At 37.6% G+C, this 16606-nt stretch overlaps 1 protein-coding gene across 1 annotated transcript in view; it reads left to right on the top strand.

Annotated features, from left to right (window-relative positions):
* The window catches only part of arhgap35a (Rho GTPase activating protein 35a), a 134902-nt gene extending 118822 nt beyond the window's left edge, over nucleotides 1–16080 (top strand). The window contains exons 5-7 of the mRNA XM_051678648.1: nucleotides 300–431; nucleotides 7315–7420; nucleotides 13725–16080. Coding sequence (XP_051534608.1) covers nucleotides 300–431; nucleotides 7315–7420; nucleotides 13725–14148 — 662 coding nt within the window. The 3' untranslated portion in view covers nucleotides 14149–16080. The remainder of the gene's footprint in view (nucleotides 1–299; nucleotides 432–7314; nucleotides 7421–13724) is intronic.
* The last annotated feature ends 526 nt before the right edge of the window (nucleotides 16081–16606 follow it).

The following is a 16606-nucleotide window of genomic DNA, read 5'->3' as shown; positions in this document are numbered from 1 at the left end:
CTCATGGTGTTTAATCTTACAAATTAAATATATTAAACTTTAATGTGTTTGATACATTTAAATAATTGTAAGTAGTTTATACATTTTTCAGTTATTTTAATATTTGATTAAAGTTTGGTCCGTCGCAATTTGATGTTTTATTTTGCACAATATTGTCAACTAAAATCGTATTTTTGTCAACTTAAATGCCATTTTAGTCAACTAAGTTTTGGGTAAACTATCCCTTTAACACTGCATATTTTGTGATACCTGTACTTTCCCATTTGAAAGTCTAACCAAAGTCTTTCTCTCCATGACAGACAATAACATTGATCTGATTGAGAAGGACATGTCTGTGAACACAGTGGCTGGAGCAATGAAAAGCTTCTTCTCAGAGCTGCCTGATCCTCTGGTACCGTACAGCATGCAGGTGGAACTAGTCGAGGCCTTCAGTAAGTATCAGTGAGGAGATACATGCAGTGTTATAAAATGAAAACTAAATGTAAACATTTTCATAAACTGAAATAAAATATAAACTAACATAATTGGGAAAACTCAAAGTAATTTTTTTTTTTTTTTTTAAAGTAATGGTTCCAAAAACAACTAAGCTAAAAATAAAAATGTTATTTACATTATATTTTTTTAAGGTTTTAACATATTCAGTATATTACAAAATTTAAAACCTTTAAGACAATCCTTCATTAAACATGAATTTGTTCCAATCAGCCTTTAGAAATCACACAGAGCAGAATGAAACTGTTTTAATGTCAAATTAGGTAAATGTGTTAATTGCATTAAATACTGTACATTTAAAAGCATTAAACATGTATCTAAATATCTCAGTTAACATGTTAATTTTGGCAGCCCTTAAAATTATGAAAACTAAAATATACTGCAAAATTTGAAAAACTAGACAACACTAAATAAAACTAAAAACCATGGAGTGAAAACCAAAGAAAACTTAACTTAATTGAATGGACAAACATAAAGTAATACAAAATGTAGCACTATAATAACCCTGGATACATGGACCGATCTGAACTCTCTTAATAAAAACAGATACAGAGAAAGTTCTTCGATGGGCAGATGTTTACTGTCAGAAAGCAGTGTGGTTGGTTGGAGGGGAATTGTGAAGAAAAGGTAAAGCAGAAATCTGCAGAGTCCACAGAGGATGGTGTGCTCTACAGAGATCTCTCCGGTACACCTCCAGTGGATAGAGAGAGCCGTTGTTAGCGGGAGAGAAGTGAGTGAGCTACTGAGAAAAAAAAATATCTACTTGAAGAAACATGCTGGCACAAATGGAATAGGTTTCTGCAGTGTACTTTCCTGTTGTGGCATTATAGACTCCTCTCTCCTATTTTAATACACACTCACTCTCCCTGTGTGAAGTTCAGCATTGTCTGCTCTGGGCATCGCTCCAAGACAGCAATACACAGTGATGAGTCTAAAGCCTAAGATTGGTGTTAGCCCTGCACTCCACATTGTTTCGATAAACAAGCTGTGTCAAGCACTAGCATGCTTTAAATAGTTTCATAAACAACAGGCCTGATTCAGCACAAAACAAACTATAGCACTCAAACCCGTTTTGGTGTAGCAAGAACGTTGATTGGTCGAATTATTCATCATTATTTCATATTCCTGAAATAGCAAGTACTAAACTTTTAGTGTGTAAATAGTACTGTATGAGTGGGCGAAGAAAATGTTCAGCCTTTATGTAGTAACTTGAATATTTTTTGGTTGGAATTAGTGTAAATTTAATTAAACAAATACCAACATATTTATTTGGAGATGATGGGACAATTCAAGCTGTTAAATTCAGTCTTCACTGGAATGTTTAAATTTTCCTAATTGTTTCCTAAACAATTGGCGACAACAATTTTCGGTGTCGAATAGTTCTTTGATCTCATTTAGCGTAACATGAGATCACATTAAACTCTAATGATGACGTGCGAGAGCAGCACTGCAGTTCGTGCCTGACTGAGGAGAGGAAGAATTACACAGCTCACAGTCCAGATGCACTCTAAACTTTCACAGCTTCAGGTGATGTAGATCGCAAAGTATGAGGGAATTATAATGCAAAAATACAAGTAAATCCAGAAGCACTCTCGTTGTGGAATAAGTGGAGCCGGAGCTCTTTAAAAGAAACACCCCGGCATTACATCTTAAATGCAGTTATATTTAATGTGCTATAGCATTAATAAAGTTCAAATAATACGGAAGCAGGTCATGTAAATAACTTCAAACTCCGAAACGGGCATTTATCTGTGTGGTCAGTGCCCCTTCAATGAGTTGCACGAATGTCCCGATCTAAGGGGGAGAGATTGAAACTGCACCTGGCTGATGCACACTCTGTTGCGGGGACGCTCATCCCTCCAGCGAGCGCTTTCTGCAGCTAGATTATAACGTGATGGCTCACATTATATTATATATTATGTATATAATATATGATTCATATATTATGAATCATAATATGCAGTATGTCACTGTGCATTTCTTATCAGGAAGAAAATTGGCAATACGCTGCTTTATTAAGAAGAGAGAGTTTGTTTTTTTGTGAGTTAAAGATGGATTGAAGTGAACAGAAAGGTGAGAGAGGGTAGTCTTCGCCTCATTATACACTGCTACAAAATACGTTTTTGATTTGTTTGTTTTGGCTTGTTTTCCAATGTAAATATCTAAAACTCCTTTAAAACAACGTACATTTTCTTTAGCAGCTATACTGCAGAAGAAAAAATAGTTATCTGAGAATTATACATTTTTAATATACAAAATACAAATATTTTAAAATATCTAAAAAATCCTTTAAAAAAAGATGCATTCACAAGAGAAGCAGCATATAAGATATTTAGACTTGCTTTTAGAGAATAGATTTTGAATAAGTATATTTTGTCTTTACTGCACTCGTAGAAGTATAACCAAGTGAAAAAATGCACTTATATACAAAATACACTTATATTTAAGATACATTCTCTTAAAGCAAGTCTAAATATCATATATGTTGCTTCTCAAGTAAATGTATCTTGTTTTAAGAATTTTTAGACAATTTTAAATGGAAAAAAGACAAATACACTTGATAACAATAGGATTTTTTGCAATTAATTTTTTACTGAATTAAACTTAAAAGTATTTTTTCCCCCTTTAATTCAGTGTATGTCATTGAAGTATTTTTTAAAGATGATTTTGTCCTTTAGTAAGCGCATTTAATACAACCTTTTAAGTTGGGGCACAAGCTGAATAATCAGGTAAGAGGTAATGATTAATCGTTGCAATAATCGCCGAATAATCGGTAGATTAATCGATTATCAATATAATCGTTAGTTGCAGCACTAATGTGAATGGATCACCACAGACGCAACTTAATACCGGGTGTAAACTAGGTCTAGATGTGGCTCTGATCCCTCCTTCAATGTAAATCTATATGATTATTTTAATTCATGTATTTTTGCCTGATTTATCATTCACCAGGGCAAAATTGTAATTGTTCTGTGCACAGTGTGCACGACGTAATTTCATCCTCAACACAGTTTGCGTGGACTGTCCACGTGCGGCTCAGATTCTCTCAACACACTGACATTTTTCATGTGTGCGCATCGTCACCAAATGTGCCTGCCATTTACTGTACTAAAAGATTATTACAAAGCAGCCATAATGTGCACGCTTCAAAAGCATTCATATTTGCTTGTGGTCAAATGAGTATATTTTGAAAGGTAACGTGGTCAACTGTGCGCGCTCCGATCTGGAACAAAAAAATACGTATACCCAGGCCATTACAGTAATAATGTGCCTCTCCTCAACAAGCCACATGGTTTCATGGAACATTTATCTCTGCAGCACAAATGGTGCAGAACAATTTACGTGCTAAAGTGCAATGCTTATCGTTAGAAGTTTGTTAAAATCCCAAAACCTAAGTATGAACAAAGGTACTAAAGTGCAAAAGTTCCTGCCCACTTTTTCAGCCATTTTGGGACCGGAAGTATTTTCACATTCATTTCTTCCAAAGGGATTTCATAAAGTACTTTATTAGAGTTGTAAGCAATGAACCAAACCACCAGCGAGGTGAATCATAACATTGCAACATTTGATTTGAAGTGAAAAATATGTACAAATTGGACAAAAAGACAAACGCACAAGACTTTGCACTTAAAGGGATAGTTCACCCAAAAATACCCCATTATTTACTCACCCTCAAGCCATCCCAGATGTGTATAACTTACTTTCTTCTGCTGAACACAAATGAAGATTTTTAGAAGAATATCTCAGCTTTGCAGGTCCATTCAATGCAAGTGAATGGTGATCAGATATATCACATAAAGGTGATTCATAAGACTCCAGTGGTTAAATCTATGTCTTCAGAAGTAACATAATAGGTGTGGGTGAGAAACAGATCAAAATTTAAGTCCTTTTTTTACTCTAAATCTCCACTTTCACTTTTACATATGAAAGTCACATTTGGTGCCTTTCACTTCTGAAAGTGAAGGTTAAAGTGGAGATTTAGAAAAAGGACTTAAATATTGTTCTGTTTCTCACCCACATCTGTTGTATTGCTTCTGAAGATATGGATTAAAACACTGGCGTCATATGGATTACTTTTATGCTGTGTTTATGTGCTTTTTGGAGCGTCACAATTTTGGCACCCATTCACTTGCATTGTATGGACCTACAGAGCTGAGATATTCTTCTAAAAATCATAATTTGTGTTCTACAGAAGAAAGTCATGCACACCTGGGATGGCATGAGGGTGAGTTGATGAGAGAATTCTCATTTTTGGGTGAATTATCTCTAAGGCTTTATAAGTTGTCGTTAAAAATCCACTCTATGGAGAAAATGAATGGGATTTTTACTCGCACTGCACTGAATTCAAGAACATTTCAACCAAATAATGTTTTCTTTGTTGTGAGAACATTAATGAAGTCCAACTGACAAAGCAAGATAAGGGAGAGAAAATGTAGAGGGAGCGGAGAGAGAGAATAGACAGCAGGTCACCTGACCACTGTCTCACTCTCCTCAGGTGGTGGGTGGGACTTTGCTCTGGTCCGTCTGTCACTGGATGCCATAGCAACAGCCCAGCAGGCATGTTCTGTTTCCATCTCTGAAAACACAGAAAGCACCTGCACTGCTTTAACACCTCAAAATTATTTTGCTTTGTCTGTTGATCTGCTGTCAGTCAGACGTCTCAATGGGACAATTTAGTGTAATGCGTTTTCTGATTGGCAGAGGTTGTTTATCATGTTTGATTAGATGTTATGTGCGCAAGCGATCTCAAAATCGACAAAGTTTGGTTAGATATTCAATACAGCGTAGCAACCACCCTGAACACTGGGCAGCGAGTTTTGCACGTGCCTGCACCACTCACATTTGAAAATGTGAAAATGTAGTTACTGCAGTAATTCTGTATCTGTGAGCTTGTGAGCATCTGTGGCCACAATGCATAATGCTGATGTCAGTATGTGAATGCTGACAGCAGTGTGTGTGTGTGTGTGTGACTAGAGAGGAACACATCTGCCGTAGTGGTCACATGTTCTGACATGGGGCTCGAAGCGTTAAGGGCTGATGTAAGCCGTTCTGACTCACCGCAACCATCAAACTAACTGCACCCAGGGCGTGTGCGAGTGTGTGTGCAGTACACAATTATTTCTGTAGATGAATCTGTATGTGTGACGGTGCCTCATTAAACAACCTTTCAGTCCTGTTATTATCATAAGGAATACTTCACCCAGAAATGAATCTTCTGTTAAAAATTACTCATCCTCATGTCATTCCAAACCCGTACGACTTTCTTACACAGAGCACAGACGGAGATGTTTTAATGAATATTTCTGTTCGTCGTCTCAATGCAATTGATAACAGTTGATAGTGACTCATTTTATAGCTTAAAAAACCAAAAGTATTATGAAAGTAGTCCATGTGAAGTCTTCTGAAGGCATGTGTTCAGTTTTGATGAGAAACAACCCAGAATAAATAATTTTTAATTGAGAATCTAGACGTCTTTTGCACACTCGCGAGTGCCTGTGAGAACTTGTGCTGTTTTTAGCACGAAACAACGCAAGTTCTAGCTTGAACAAACGGGTTTGGAATGATTTGAGAGTGAGTAAATTATGACAGAATTTTTATTTTTGGGTGAATTATCCCATTCATTAACTGAAATAAAAATAAATGGGAAAAACTGAACTAAAACACATTTGCTTGACTCCAAAACTAAAATAAAATAAAGATGTCCATATTATTTTAGTTTTCGATTTTGATGCGCACTTTATTATTCAATTTAAACAATTTTATTAACCATGAAAATAGCAATTTCTCCAAGTGAAGAAATATACGATTTCAGCTAAAGCATTTGGCTGCCCTAAATTATTAAAACTAAGATAAAAAGCTAAATATACTGCGAAATAAAACTAAACTTAAATTAGAAAACACTGAAAAAATTAAGCTAACAATCATAGACTGAAAACTAGCAAAAGTAAACAAAATTAAAAGTCCAACATTAAAATAATAATTACATTTTTATTTATTAGAAAATAAAATGGGTAAAAAGAAAAGATTCAAAGCTATAATAACCCTGCTTCAGTCACCCATAAAGACTGAATAGAAGTCTAATACACAAACACGAACGTTCATGCACACACACACTTTCACTGTTTATTCCTCTCTGGAGCTGTTGTTTATTGATTTAGGTGGAGTGTGCTGCTTCCTTTTTGCATATTAGAACACATTATTCATGAATTACTTCCTAAAGCATTACTTGCAAGCAATCTAAGGGTCCTTAAGCCAAGTGTAGATAGTGTTTAGGAAATAGTCCGTGCGCACAGAATTCATATGGAGTGACTGGAGTGATTCAGTTTCTGCACACACACGAACAAATACACATTGATTTATAGAGGGAAAATCATATGGTAACAGGGTTGCACGCAAAGTGTGGGACACTGCCAATTTTCTTTTTTGTTTGTTTGTTTTTTTTTTTCTTTTTTTTTCAGTATTTAAAATAAATTCAGCCACACACATTCAGTTATACATACTTACCGAAGAACATGACATTTGTGTGGATGCACCTCAGAAAATTTAACTGCATGTCTTGTTTGTGGAAATACAGACAATTGAGATGTTGTCCCTGTGTGCTAGGCTGTACCGTGACAGAAACACACTGTCCTGTTCTTGTTGTTAGTGAAATGTGTGTGTGTTCAGGGTTAAGTATGAAGCCTTTGTCGAGGCTGACTCCTGGATGTCTTCTCTGCCTTTTTTAACAATTTTGTGTGATGTGGTACAAGAGAACACAAGTGAAGCATGAAGAGAATAAATGTTTGTATCTCACTTTATGTTCTCTCTCCTCGCCCCCTGCAGAGATCAATGATCGAGAGCAGCGTCTGCACACCATGAAGGACGTGCTTCGCAGGTTTCCTCGAGAAAACTATGATGTCTTCAAATACGTCATCACTCACCTGAACAAGTGAGAATTGTACCCATCCCTAAGCCAACACACGATCAAACTCATTCTCACAAGGACGATATTTCAAAGAGCGTCACTTTTGACTTGTTGAAATCTTAAAAAATGAAACTACTTCAAACTATGTTAAAACATTCATCACATGTCCTGGAATAAATATATGATCTTGGCTTTGATCAGCCTTCAGGTGGATTTTGGTATAATGCTTAATGGTGTGGATTATTAAAGACTAGGGCTGCCAAAGATCAAAGGTTTTCCTAGTCGACTTGTAGTCGTTAGTTTAAGCCATTAGTCGACTAGATGTCACACGTTTATGATATTAACTTAATTACGTAAATATATTTTTGGGGGCATCAGTAAATTGTTTGAGTTCCAGGGATGAGAATGTTATAAGTAACATTGCTAACACTGTTCTACATTACAGAGAAATACTAAACCATAATAATGAGCCTTTAAAATATACATTTTACAAGCACATGCACGAACCGCAGCGACACCGGCAAAAGGGTAATGATTCTGAATGTGTCGGAAAAACCAGCAATCTAAACATTTTGTTAATTTATAGAGAGAAATGCACATTAGGGTTGTGACGACAGACGATTATCTCGGGGATCGACGATGGTCAGAGTGATCGCCAATAGCTGATGCCTTTGACGATGTCAAGATGATATTTGGCTCGTTTTCCCATTAATGTATTAAATTATTATTATTATTATTATTATTATTAGGCTATTATTATCATAAAATTAATATTACAAATAATTTGCCCGTAGAGACACACACACACGCGTTTGAAGAAACACACTTTATTATGTGATTAAGAACAGATGACAGAAAAGCCATCTATGCGCATGTCTGATGCGCCGTTTGTACAGAGGCGTGCAGTCTCATGGAACACACGTATGTAAAAGGTTCTCACTCTTTCTTTGTTTCTGTCTTCTGAATTTATTTTTGCAAGAACAGTATCATCGATGAGTGCTGCAAATGACCCAGACATCTCAGCTCAGGAGGTGCTTTGAGTTCAGTTCACTTTATTTCCACAGAGCAGTTCATTGTGACCACGAATCTTCAGCCTATACATCTGTGATTAAAACATAAAATAATACAAAAACACATTCACCTCGAACCATGATTTATATTTCAGTGATTATTATCATCATTATAATTATTTTTTTTACATTTATAATTGTTTTTATGTCTTCATTTGTGTAAGTAATTTTCCGCCTGTATGTTTAGATGGATACTTGCCTGACGGTAAATGGAAAGGTGGTTAATATATATATATATATATATATATATATATATATATATATATATATATATATAATATACAGTTGTGCTCAAGTTTGCCTACCCTTGGAGAATTGGTAATATATGTACCATTTTTAAAGAAAACATGAGTGAGCAGGCAAAACACATTTCTTTTATTTCTTATGGGATTCATATTCAACTGTAGGTTATAACAGAATGGCACAATCATAAAACAAAACATGGCAACAAAGAAAAAAATTAAATGACCCCTGTTCAAAAGTCTGCATACCCTTAGTTATTAATACTTTGTATTGCCCCCTTTAGCATCAATGACAGCGTGCAGTCTTTTGTAATAGTTGTCTATGAGGCCCCAAATTCTTGCAGGTGGTATAGCTGCCCATTCGTCTTGGCAAAATGCCTCCAGGTCATGAAAAGTCTTTGGTCATCTTGCATGAACCGCACGTTTGAGATCTCCCCAGAGTGGCTCGATGATATTAAGGTCAGGAGACTGTGATGGCCACTCCAGAACCTTCACCTTTTTCTGCTGTAACCACTGGAGGGACAACTTGGCCTTGTGCTTAGGGTCATTGTCGTGCTGGAAAGTCCAAGAGCGTCCCATGCGCAGCTTTCACGCAGAAGAATGCAAATTGTCTGCCAGTTTTTTCTGATAACATGCTGCATTCATCTTGCCATCAATTTTCACAAGATTCCCCATGCCTTTAGAGCTCACACACCCCCAAAACTTCAGTGAGCCACCACCATGCTTCACAGTGGGGATGGTATTCTTTTCACTATAGGCCTTGTTGACCCCTCTCCAAACATAGCGCTTACGTTTGTGACCATAAAGCTCTATTTTGGTCTCGTCACTCCAAATTACATTGTGCCAGAAGCTGTCAAGGTGTTGTCGGGCATATTGTAACCGGGCTTTTTTGTGGCATTGGCGCAGTAAAGGCTTCTTTCTGGCAACTCGACCATGCAGCTCATTTTTGTTCAAGTATTGTCGTATTGTGCTCCTTGAAACAACCACACCGTCTTTTCTCCTGAGGTTACCTGTGGGTTTTTTTTTTATTTTTTTTTTATCCCGAACAATTCTTCTGGCAGTTGTGGCTGAAATCTTTCTTGATCTACCTGACCTTGGCTTGGTATCAAGAGATCCCCGAATTTTCCAATTCTTAAGTGATTGAACAGTACTGACTGGCATTTTCAAGGCTTTGGATATCTTTTTATATCATTTTCCATCTTTATAAAGTTCCATTACCTTGTGACGCAGGTCTTTTGACAGTTCTTTTCTGATCCCCATGGCTCAGTATCTAGCCTGCTAAGTGCATCCACGTGAGAGCTAACAAACTCATTGACTATTTATACACAGACACTAATTGCGATTTAAAAAGCCACAGATGTGGGAAATTAACCTTTAATTGCCATTTAAACCTGTGTGTCACCTTGTGTGTCTGTAACAAGGCCAAACATTTCAAGGTATGTCAACTTTTGATCAGGGCCATTTGGGTGATTTCTGTTATCATTATGATTTAAAAAGGAGCCAAACAACTATGTGATAATAAATGGCTTCATATCCTTAAATAAAAGACACTTTTTTTTTTTTTTTGCATTATCAGTCATATTTTCAAAATCAATGCCAAAATTTCACAATTTCTGCAAGGGTATGCAAACTTTTGAGCACAACTGTGTATATATATACAGTATGTGTGTGTGTGTGTGTGTGTGTGTGTATAATTATTTTTCTCACTTCAGTATTTGAATTGCTTTTTTGTTTCATTTGGAGTGCAATTTGAATTTAGAAATGTATTTAATTTAAAAAAAAATTTTTTTATTTAATTTTCAATGGAAAGTCACTAAAGCAAGAACATTCACCGATCCCTCAGCCATGAAGGAGGGAACAAAATGAATTTATTCACACACGATGTATTTTCCCAGACAACGAAATACCCGACTGGTAGAGAATGCACTGATGAAATTGGTTCTTTGCCAGAGAGATGTTGCCCTTCACAATTGCTGTAAAGCCATCTTTCAAAAAGTTGAACAGCACACATTTTAATTGCACTTAATGTTTTTCCAGTTTCATTTGAATTTTTAGTTAAAATAAATAAAAAATAATGTTAAAAGTTTGAAAGCAAGGTGTATTGCTTTATTGTGTAGGCTTAACCCTAACCCTGCTTAACGAAAATTACGCCATAGTACCACCTAGCGTCCAACCAGCGGTAATACTGGTGTTCGTCGGTTTCCTGTGAAGTTTTTTTTTCTGCGACCAATCGACTAATCTAAACTTGGTCAACCAAGACTCTTCTCATCGACTAACATTTGGTGGACTATTAGGGGGCAGCCCTATTAAAGATGCGTGACTGTCAAGACATTTTACCATTTTAGAGAGAACTTTTGAGCTCTTATTATAATATTATATACATTCACCAACCACTTTATTAGGTACACCTGTACATTTACTTATTCATGCGATTATCTAATCAGCCAATTATGTGGCAGCAGTGTAATGTATAAAATTAAGCAGATACGGGTCACAAACTTCAGTTAATATTCACATCAACCATCAGAATGGGGGAAAAATGTGATCTCGGTGATTTGGTCCGTGGCATGATTGTTGGTGCCAGACGGGCTGGTTCAAGTATTTCTGTAACTGCTGATCTCCTGGGATTTTCACGCACAACAGCCTCTAGAGTGTTTAGAGAATGGTATCCAGAACAAAACAAAATACAGCAAGCAGCAGTTCTGTGGGTGAAAACAGCTTGTTAATGACAGAGGTGAGAGGAGAATGGCCAGACTGGTGCAAACTGACAGGAAGGTGACAGTAACCCAAATAACCACAGGTTACAACAGTGCTATGTAGAAAAGCATTTCTGAAAATGCAACACGTTGAACATTGAGGTGGATGGGTTACAGCTGCAGAAGACCCCTCCGGGTACCACTAATGTCAGCCTAGAACAGGGAACTGAGGCTGCAGTGGGCACAGGCTTAGCAAAACTGGACAATAGATGATTTGAAAAACTTTGCCTGGTCTGACGAATCTAGATTTCTGCTGTGACATGCAGATTGTAGGCCCAGTGCAGCCTCAGCTTTCTGTTCTTGACTGACAGAAGTGGAACCCAATGTGTTGTTCTGATGTTATAGCCCATTCGCCTCAAGGTTCGACATGTTGTCCATTCTGGGATGCTATTCTGCTCACTACAATTGTACAGAGGGGTTATCTCAGTTACCGTAGCCTTTCTGTCAGCTCAAACCAGTCTGGCCATTCTCCGTTGACCCCTCATCAACAAGCCATTTTTACGCACAGAACTTCTGCTCGCTGGATGTTTTTTTTGTTTTTCACACCATTCTCTTTACATTCTAGAGACTGTTGTGTGTGAAAATCCCAGGAGAGCAGCAGTTACAGAAATATTCAAACCAGCCGTCTGGCACCAACAATCATGCCACGGTCCAAATCACTGAGATCACATTTTTTCCCCATTCTGATGATTGATGTGAACATTAACTGAAGCTCCAGACACATATCTGCATGATTTTATACACTGCGCTGCTGCTACACGATTGGCTGATTAGAAAATCGCATGAATAAGGCGTACAGATAAATACCTAATAAAGTGGTCGGAGAGTGTATATATGTCCTATGAAAAATGATTGTGATGCGATAGAGACAAGCGATAAAAGGTGTCTCGTCCATGTTAATCTGAGTTTTTTTGTCCTTGTAGACATTTTGTCGATCACGTGGTTTCTTTTAGTATGGAGCCAAGGGCATAGCAGCTCTTTAAAAAGGTGATTTTTGTCCCCCGCACTTTTCCAAGCTTAACACATGCTGAGTCCAAATGGTGGATTTGTGTACAGTATTCTTTGCGTTTTGTTACTTTGGGCTGATTAAGCGACCATCCAGCCAATCACTGGTGAGTTTCATGAGCTGAAAAAACCTTTACGTAATAGGCAGTCAGTCAGACAGTCTAATCAGTGTGGCTCCATTCATTTCTACAATGTTGCTTTCAACAATGCTATTTTATCCATGTTTTTTTATCGGCATTGATGTTGATCTAAATTAATAATCTAGAGATGAGGAACAAACAAATGAGAGTTATTTATTGGCATATCATTCTTGATTGGCAGCAATATGTGAAATGCACTGCAGAAAAAAATAAAGGACAATCCTGCTTTTAAACACATTGTAAGTGGTTTATATCAGTGCACGAGTCTTCATTAAGTTATGCTTTTTGCATTATGTTTGTGAGGTAATAGATTGATCAGTTGTTTTTGCCATTTTAAGCATATTACTAGATCTGTGTTAAATATGTAAAGCTATTTTTAATATCAGCTCATGTTTTTTTACCTCTGTGTTGGTGTGCAGTCGTCAAACTGTAGGAAAAAAGATAGATCTGCTGTCTTCTTAGAACACTTAGGGATTTTACTGAAGTGAGTAGATACAGTATGTAGACACGCTTTTTTATACATGAAAACGTACGGACGTTATTAAAAAACTATTATAAGACTATTGTTGTCTTTTGATAAAAGTCATGCTCAGCAGCTCACAAACTGTAGGGAAATTACAGATTTGCTTTATTCTTATAATGCTTAAAACCTCTACTAAATCTCTTTGTAGGTCTGTAGACATACAACTTTTAAAGGATTATAATTTTATTTTGATCATTGATTCAGTGACTTCAGTGATTCAGAACTACTTTCACACAAGACACTCATTTGTCACCACCTTCTGGCATCACCAGAAATGGTCACTGAACCATTAAATGGATCTGAACGAATTTTTGAATCCTAATGGTCCAAAATCCCACTCCTCATAACCGTACATCAAACATCAACATTCTTCTGACTGGCTGTGATTGTGCCACATTATGCAGCAGTTTTGCATTCAGTGTTGACAGACAAATTGCTAGTCACTGGAATCTCATCACATTGTCTCTTGTGAGGACACAGTTTTTTCTGTTCTAAAAACTAGATTGACTGACTGTTTTTGTAAAAAAAAAAAAATAATTATTCTAGGGGACAAAAAATTATTCTTCATCTTTTCTCTCTCTCTCTCTCTCAGGGTCAGTCAACACAGCCGCCTGAACCTGATGACCAGTGAAAATTTGTCGATCTGTTTCTGGCCGACACTAATGCGGCCCGATTTCACCACCATGGATGCTTTGACGGCCACACGCACCTACCAGACAATCATCGAGACCTTCATCCACCAGTGTGCTTTCTTCTTCTACAATCAACCCTTGGCCGAAACCCCCAGTGGCCTGCCCGGACAGCCTGCCTCCCCAACCGCCACCTTATCTTCTGCATCTTCCATGCCAAGCTCCACCTACACTGCCTGTTATGCCCCATCCCCGCCCTTCAGCCCCGCCCAACAGTCTCCGCCCCATTCCCATTGTCCACCCCCTACCCCACAATCCCCAATTCAGAGCCTACTGCCTCCGCTGCACCCCCCCCACCACACCTATACGGAACAACACACGCTGTGAACCTGCTGACAACGAGAAGGAAAATGTTGGGAGAAACACATTGGGAGCACTGAAAGAGATTAAGTGAATGGAAGAGATTTTCAGGGATTTTAGAGGAGATTGCGTGGCTGTGCCTGACGTATTACGAGCAAAAGCAGTAGAGGAGACAGAAAGAGAGGTCAAGACTCCCTGAGCCACTTCAAACACACTTCATCAATCTCTTTCTAGATCATTCTACTCTAAAATTACAGCACTTCTCTGCTCTTTGACCCCCCCGCCCCCAATGCTTCTCACACACACAGACAACTTCATGAAGTATCGTACCCCCAAACTCAATCTTGGTTCCATAGATCCACATTTTTCTTCGCTGATTGGTCAAGGAGGTGACCAATGGCGTCAAGGGGTGAGGTGTACTTGAATCCCCCTCATATATGGGTGACCAATGTACATGACCTCCTAGGATTAAGGTTTAGGGTGTCAACAGGGTGGCTTATATATTCACCAGATTTTTGTTGTAGCTTTTGACCACTGTTATTCTCAGAAAAAAAAGAAGAAAAAAAATCTGTCTGCTTTTTTCTGATCACATTCCTACCCCTTATTTATCCAGTTTCGCTCGCAACAAACATTTCAATAGAGACAAAATGCCAAGACACAAAAACGCAACTAGAACTTGACAAACTGGATCTGTTTTTGCTGGGAGGATGTACGTGGAATGCTTTTTACACGGCATCCTGGGATTTGAAGTCTTTTCCGCATTGTCTCTGCTCACCTCTGTCCTCAATGAGCCTCCAGAATATGCTGAAAGACTAATGCTTCTTTTATTGCAGAATGTCTTTGTTACCACACAATCCTGTGTTTCCTACTCTATGAGGATCTGCCTTCATTGGCTATTCATTTGGGAGATGTATTATCCATCTCTGTTGAGGTCTTATTACACATAAACACAGGAAGTCCCTTCTTCTAGCTCATGTTCAGATACAGTATGCATACTGCTTTTTTGTATAGGTAAGGATTATTGACAGAGGGGTGAACCCATGGCATCTAGAGTAAAAACCCTAAACAGTCAGTGGCATTGCTAGGATGGGTTGGGCTGTGGTCCACATGTATTTGGATGAAGATGAGGAGAGGTATGCACAAGGGAAAGGACATTTGTACTAAAGTAGATGCTGTTTTTGTCAAGCTGTTCCTGTGCAGATGGCTTTGAATCAGTGAGCCATGGAAATGTTTGCCTTGAGGAAACGAGAGAAATGATGATGGCATTGCTGGAGCTGTAGAAAATAATGGCATTTGGAAAAGAGGTAATTTTGATGTGTTTTAAAACAGAAGCGCGGCATGTGGAGAAGATGTCATTATCAGAGAAAGCATGCAGTTTATGAAGTTTGACAAAACTGCCGATTGTCACTTTTTGACAAGACCATGTCAACTAAGTTTTTGTACATCCCTGCTGAATAAATAGTACAGCTTATACCAGCCTAAGCTGGTTTTCTGATCTTAGCTGGTCTGACAGACTCGGCTAAAGCTAATTTGGTTTGCTGGTTTTAAAGGGGTTTCTGGCTCAGTGGTTGGGAGACCTGTAAGACCAGTTAAATCAGATGAACACCGACTTGGCAAGCTGGGAGACAAACTAGACCTGTATAAACGAGCTAAGCAAGCACACCAGCTTAGACTGGTGATGTATTTTCAGCAGGGTGTGGAGAACCCAGATAAAAAAAAATTAAAAAACACTGCGTTTTATTTGTTAAAGGCCTGACGCGTTTTATATAGAGTTGACGGAAAGTTGGACACAGAGATTGAAAAGCAACCTTCAAAGACGTTAGCGTGATTAGAGCTCTGCCAAACTAGCCTGTCTGTGGCTGAAAAAAGCAACACTACCACCTGGTGGAGAAAAAGTATAGCACGGCGAAATTCGGCCAATTTCCATGATTTTATATATATATATATATATATATATATATATATATATATATATATATATATATATATATATATATATAAAAATTTTCATTAATAAATAAATAATAAAAAATGCTAGATGCACTTAAAATGTGTAACAAAAAATTAGATTAAAAAGAGCAGAGCTCAATTGCCATCAGAAGATCATTAATAACCTTCAGTGTTTATTTGAACTGAGTCTGAACAGAGATAAAGATTGTTGTGAGCCATGAGCAGACATTCCTACTGCGAACAATAACATTAATTCATATTTGTGGAGGTTACTGAAGAATGAATGTATTCCACAGTGGCTAATCTGACTGATTTCACTTCATTTTGTGCATATCTCTGCCTGTAATATGTTTTGATTGAATTCGCCACAATTAAGTGAACCACAACTGTCCTAATCCCCTTTAACCTGTCCATCAACATCTAGTCTGGGTTCTGATTGACTCTCTAATGAGCTGCAACTCATAGTTTGACACAATCACCTCAATTCTTGCTTTCACATGGTCTTTTTGGTCTTTTTTTTACCTCGGAGAGGTAA

Source organism: Myxocyprinus asiaticus, chromosome 39 (assembly GCF_019703515.2).
Source record: "Myxocyprinus asiaticus isolate MX2 ecotype Aquarium Trade chromosome 39, UBuf_Myxa_2, whole genome shotgun sequence".
Lineage (NCBI taxonomy): Eukaryota > Metazoa > Chordata > Actinopteri > Cypriniformes > Catostomidae > Myxocyprinus > Myxocyprinus asiaticus.
This window is presented reverse-complemented; position numbering and strand designations above follow the sequence as displayed.